The 6,000-nt window shown below is 46.9% G+C and overlaps 1 protein-coding gene across 1 annotated transcript in view; it reads left to right on the top strand.

Moving 5' to 3' along the window:
• The first annotated feature begins 555 nt into the window (after nucleotides 1-555).
• homer3b (homer scaffold protein 3b) overlaps nucleotides 556-6,000 on the top strand; it is a 56,007-nt gene continuing 50,562 nt past the window's right edge. The window contains exon 1 of the mRNA XM_060941679.1: nucleotides 556-912. Coding sequence (XP_060797662.1) covers nucleotides 908-912 — 5 coding nt within the window. The 5' untranslated portion in view covers nucleotides 556-907. The remainder of the gene's footprint in view (nucleotides 913-6,000) is intronic.

Genomic DNA, 6,000 nt, shown 5'->3' with positions numbered 1-6,000 from the left:
ACACACACACACACACACACACCCCTTCTGTGTGTGTTTTTTTTTTACTTTAAGATTGCTGATATTTGTATTAACACTTAATTTCTATATGGACACTCAGTATTATAACCAATATGTTTGTTAAAAAAAAGTTCTCTTTCCTGTATGTTTTGACAATAGTGTAATACTGTACATTTAAAGCCTACAGTCATGCAAATGATGCTTGTTGAATTTGTTGGGGGGGGGGGGGGCAGACAGACAGACAGACATGGAGAGAAAGACAGCGATCGAGAGACAGATAGAGTGACAGGGATACAGACAGAAATTGAAAGAAAGACAGACAGATTGAGAGACAGACATACACAGAGACAGACAGACATTGAGAGAAAAACACAGAGAGACAGAGATAGAGTGAGACAGAGAGATAAAGTGTGCGCGACAGGGAGGCAAGACAGACAGACAGACAGAGTGAGAGACAGATAGACCCTAGTGGCAGTTTCCGAGCTGTGTGCAGTTCATGAAGTGAACAGCAGGTGGCAGCAGTAGACCCTCGCATGCTGAGCCTGAGAACGCGGCGCTGCTGGTTTTAGAGCTTTTCCAGTTCAGAGTCAGTCCGCCTGTGGATCTCACCAGCTTTCTCGGTGCTGCAACAACAGAAGAGCAGCCATGCAGCCGGGGGACGGAGATACAGGAGCGAGAGTCGGTTAGACAGAAAAGGAGACAACCGGCACCCTGAGAGACAAAAGGAGCGCGCGCTGCTGTTTGTGTGTGAGTGAAAGTTGTCGGCGCGGCGCCGCTGCTCTGCTCGCGGCTCTCCACTCCACTCTCCCCACTCCACTCCACTCCACTCCACTCCACTCCTCTCCTCTCCACTCCACTCCACTCTCGGAGCGAAACCTCACGCACTTCACACACTCACTCGGGGAAAATGGGGTGAGTTTTCCTCCTTAAATGTGCTTCCGAATGCAGTTTGTCGCCCAGAAACAACATGAACGAGCTGAATTGTTTGTGTAAACAACTAGTGAAGTTTAACAAGTCGCGCTCGCGGGTTTCTTTAAACGTGGCAGTGAGTGCGCGGCTCCGGCGCAGTCTGCGGGAAAACTCACCGCCGCTCTGCTGCCACCCGCTCCGTTTAACGGGATTAGTGGGTGTTGTGTTTGGTGAGATTAGTGTGTGCTGGTTTTGGAGGGGATCGGTGGGGGGCGCCACGCTTTGGCGGGGACTGCTTGTTGGGGCACGTTTTGGTGGAGGAACGTTTTGGCGGGGATCGATTGGTGGGGTACACTTTGGCGGGGATCGATTGGTGGGGCACGCTTTGACGGGGATTGATTGGTGGGGTACACTTTGGCGGGGATCGACCGGTGGGGTACACTTTGGCGGGGATCGACTGGTGGGGTACACTTTGGCAGGGATTGATTGGTGGGGTACACTTTGACAGGGACTGCTTGTTGGGGCACACTTTGGTGGAGGAACGTTTTGGCGGGGATTGTTTGTTGGGGGCACGCTTTGGCGGGGATCTATTGGTGGGGCACGCTTTGACGGGGATTGATTGGTGGGGTACTCTTTGGCGGAGATCGACTGGTGGGGTACACTTTGGCGGGGATTGATTGGTGGGGTACACTTTGGCAGGGATTGATTGGTGGGATACACTTTGACAGGGACTGCTTGTTGGGGCACACTTTGGTGGAGGAACGCTTTGGCGGGGATCAATTGGTGGGGCACGCTTTGGCGGGGATCGATTGGTGGGGTACACTTTGGCGGGGATTGATTGGTGGGGTACACTTTGACGGGGACTGCTTCTTGGGGTACACTTTGGCGGGGATTGATTGGTGGGGTACACTTTGACGGGAACTGCTTGTTGGGGCACACTTTGGTGGAGGAATGTTTTGGCGGGGATTGTTTGTTGGGGACAATGCTTGGGCGGGGATCGATTGGTGGGGCACGCTTTGGTGGGGCACGCTTTGGCGGGGATCGACTGGTGGGGCACGCTTTGGCGGGGATCGACTGGTGGGGTACGCTTTGGCGGGGATTGATTGGCGGGGTACGCTTTGACGGGAACTGCTTGTTGGGGCACACTTTGGTGGAGGAACGTTTTGGCGGGGATTGTTTGTTGGGGGTACGCTTTGGTGGGGATTGATTGGTGGGGCATGCTTTGACGGGGATTGATTGGAGGGGCACATTTTGACGGGGATTTATCGGTGGGGGTACGTTTTGATGGGGATTGATTGATGGGGCACACTCTGGCGGGGATTGATTGATGGGGTACACTTTGGCGGGGATTGATTGGTGGGATACGCTTCGACTGGAATTGATTGGTGGGGTACACTTTGACGGGGACTGCTTGTTGGGGCACGCTTTGGTGGAGGAATGTTTTGGCGGGGATTGTTTGTTGGGGGCACACTTTGGCGGGGATCGATTGGTGGTGCACACTTTGACGGGGATTGATTGGTGGGGTATGCTTTGACGGGGATTGATTGGTGGGACATGTTTTGATGGGGATTGATTGGTGGAGTACACTTCAGTGGGGATTTATTGGTGGGGTATACTTTTGCGGGGATTGATTGGTGGGATACACTTTGACGGGGACTGCTTGTTGGGGCACGCTTTGGTGGAGGAACGTTTTGGCGGGGATCGATTGGTGGGAGACGTCATGCCTTGGTGGGGATTGATTGGTGGGGGCATGCTTTAACGGGATTGATTGTTGGGTGCCATGATTTGGCGTGTATTGATTGGTGGGACACACATTGACGGGGATTGATCGGTGGGGCATATCACACTTTGACATGGATTGATTGATGGGGTGCACGGCACACTTTGGCGGGGGTTGATTGGTGGGGGTGCCACTCTTTGCCAGGGATTGATTTATGGGGCACAATTTGACGGGGATTGATTGGGTGGGAACATTTTGGCAGGGATTGTTTGCTGGGGTGCACTTTGACGGGGATTGATTGGTGGGGGCATGATTTGGTGGGGGAATTTTTTTTGTTGGGGATTGATTGACAGGGTACGTTACACTTTGCTGGGGATTGATGTATGCAGATACACTTTGGTGGGGATTGATCTGTGGGGGACATGATTTGCTTTGGTGGGGATTGATTAATGGGAACACACCTTTGATGGGGATTGTGGGGGCGTCATGCTTTGATGGGGATTGATTGGTTGGGTGTCATAATTTGGTGGGGATTGATTTGTGCGGGACATGACGTGTTGGTGGAGATTGATTAGTGGGGGCACGCTTTGGCGGGGATTGTGGGGGTGCCACACTTTGATGGGGATTGATTGTTGGGTGCCACACATTGGTGGGGACTGATTGGTGGGGCACACCTTGGCGAGGATTGATTGATGGGTGCACGGCACACTTTGGCGGGGATTGATTGGTGGGGCGCCATGTTTTGGCAGGGATAGTATGCTGTTTTGTACGCAGTCTCTGTCTGCAGTACAGCTGGAGTTTTGAGGATGTAAATGTAATGCCTTATTGTTAAAGCTATTTTTAAACCTCTGAAGCAGCCTGCTGTTTTGTCATTGCATATCAGGATGTAACAGCTGACATTTACATTTATACTGTAAAATGCTTTTATTTTTCAAAAATGGCTGATCTGATAAAAGTTGATTAAGCCAAGAATTTGAACTAACCTACTGCTACCATCAGTGTTTTTAACAGATCGGGCCTGTTTTCTGTCAGCTTGTTATAGGACGCTCATGTGTACTCATGATATAGACTACAGTAAGCCCTATTCGGATGGTATTTCACAGAGTGTTCTCTAATCAAACATTCGCATGTTTCCTCTTTGATAAACGTCTAATATGAGACTGAAGTTTGGGCTGGAATTTGAGCAAGAGTGGAATGAGAAATAAAACTGGAAATACCCAGTTCTCTGTGGAAAAGGAATGCTGTCTGAACAGGGTAATGTGAATCCTGCTGGAAATATCTATGATATAGTCATAATATTGTATAATACAAAAATGGTATAATAATACATAACAAAACATTGCTTTTTCAATTTCTAAGTATAAGTAATGTTTTAAAAACATTTGAGTTATGTTTTAACTGCAATATTTTTAGACCCTGATCAGACATTGTATCATCACACATCTTGGTTGATCCAATTGTTGACCAATCTCAGAGCACAATCTAATTCGGAAATAGCATTCAACAGCAAAATATACAGACATGGCAAATGAAACAGAAAACCTGGAGAACTGAGTGCAGATGCTTCCAGACAGGTGTACCTCATAGCACAGTAGAAAAGTTAACATGCTCTATTGCATTGATGGCAAAAGAAAAAGTTCTAAGTGACTTTAAAGAGGCTTCGTTATTAGGGCCAGATGGCAGGAGCTTCAGTGATAAGTACGGCTCAACTGTCTTTCAACAGGAACAGTGATGAAAGTAATCTGCATTTAGATCTAGGGGAAATACACTCGCCAGCCACTTTATTAGAAACACCCATCCACCTGCTGTTGTCTGCAGTTCTCGAATCAGCCGATCCCTTGACAGCAGCACAACGCATCAAATCATGCAGATACAAATCAAGCGCTTCAGTTAATGTTCAAACATCAGAATGGGAAAAATTGTGATCTCTGTGACTTTCAGTGTGGCATGGGTGTTGGTTTGAGCCAGATGGACTGGTTTGAGTATTTCAGAAACTGCTGATCTCCTGGGGGGGTTCTCTAGCGTTTATACAGAATGGTGCGAAAAAAAACCCACCCAGTGAACGACAGTTCTGTGGGTGGAAACGTGTTGTTGATAAGAGAGGTCAGAGGAAAATGGCCAGATTGGTTCGAGCTGCCAGGAAGGAGGTAGCAACTCGTATAATCCCTCTTTACAAACATGAGCAGAAAAGCATCTCAGCATGCAACAGCAGAAGAACACATTGGGTTCCAGTCCTGCAGCCAAAAACAGGGATCTTAGAACCAAGAACAAGTTCCTATTAAAGTGGCCTGAGTGTGTATATCAGTAAGTACGATTGGAAATTGTAGCCAAAAGTGGATGTGATGCTTGTATATTAGTGTGATACGTAAGGAGGAGAGAAGCGCAACTGTTCTTCAGGTGACTGAGAATGTTAATGAAGGATGTGATCAGACTGTTAAAGAACAATCTATCGGAAATATGATAGTATATTTAACGGTTATTCCACGAAATCGAGTTGTACATGAGCTGATAGCCGATGAGGCACGTAGCACCAAGTTGGCTATCAGCCATAGGGCTGGGCGATTTTCCGATTACGATGTTATTCACGATATAAAATCTCTACGATTAGAAATTAGACACGTACGATATGCCTACGATAAGCCTACGCCTTCAATAAAATTATTTCATCCGAAGTTTTGACAGACACGCGAATAGCCAGTCATAACTAAACAGTACCGCACGTAACCAATCAGTTGGAAGAGAGCCACGTCAAGTTAGGTTGCGTGCACACACAAACACACACACGTGTAGCAGCAACGCACAGCATGGCTGTGGTGAAGTTTGCAGGAGCGCGGCATTTCTCCAAAAAAGCGTGAAACAAAGCGATTATAAAAATGAGCGAGAAGCCGACTGACCGGAGTTCTGAACAGGAAAGTCAGAGCACTGCCCTGGAGGACATCGTTGAAAAGAAGGGCCAGAGATCTTCGGTTGTGTGGAGGTATTTTGGATATTTAAAATCGGACATACAACAAAGTGTTACACAAAACCTTAAACACACTGACGTACAGGATTGCACTTTTTTTTCTCCTTGCAGCATAAGGTTTACACGTCAATATGTCTTTTATGTTTATTTGAAAGCTGCTAGAATTTGCACAAATGATTAACAATGGTATATAGTTTTTATTTGTCAGTTTCAGTTTATTCATTTGAACAAAAAGAACAAAAGAATGTGCATCCAGTTTGTTTTGGTTCTGTGAAACTTGAAGGCTTGTTAAGCTATTTTTGTTAATTAGGAAGGAACTACTAATTTGTAATGTTCATATTTTGAGCAGAAAATTAAAGAAAATACAAAAATGGTGATTTGATTTATATCGTGATATATATCGTTATCG

Source organism: Neoarius graeffei, chromosome 15 (assembly GCF_027579695.1).
Source record: "Neoarius graeffei isolate fNeoGra1 chromosome 15, fNeoGra1.pri, whole genome shotgun sequence".
Lineage (NCBI taxonomy): Eukaryota > Metazoa > Chordata > Actinopteri > Siluriformes > Ariidae > Neoarius > Neoarius graeffei.
This window is presented reverse-complemented; position numbering and strand designations above follow the sequence as displayed.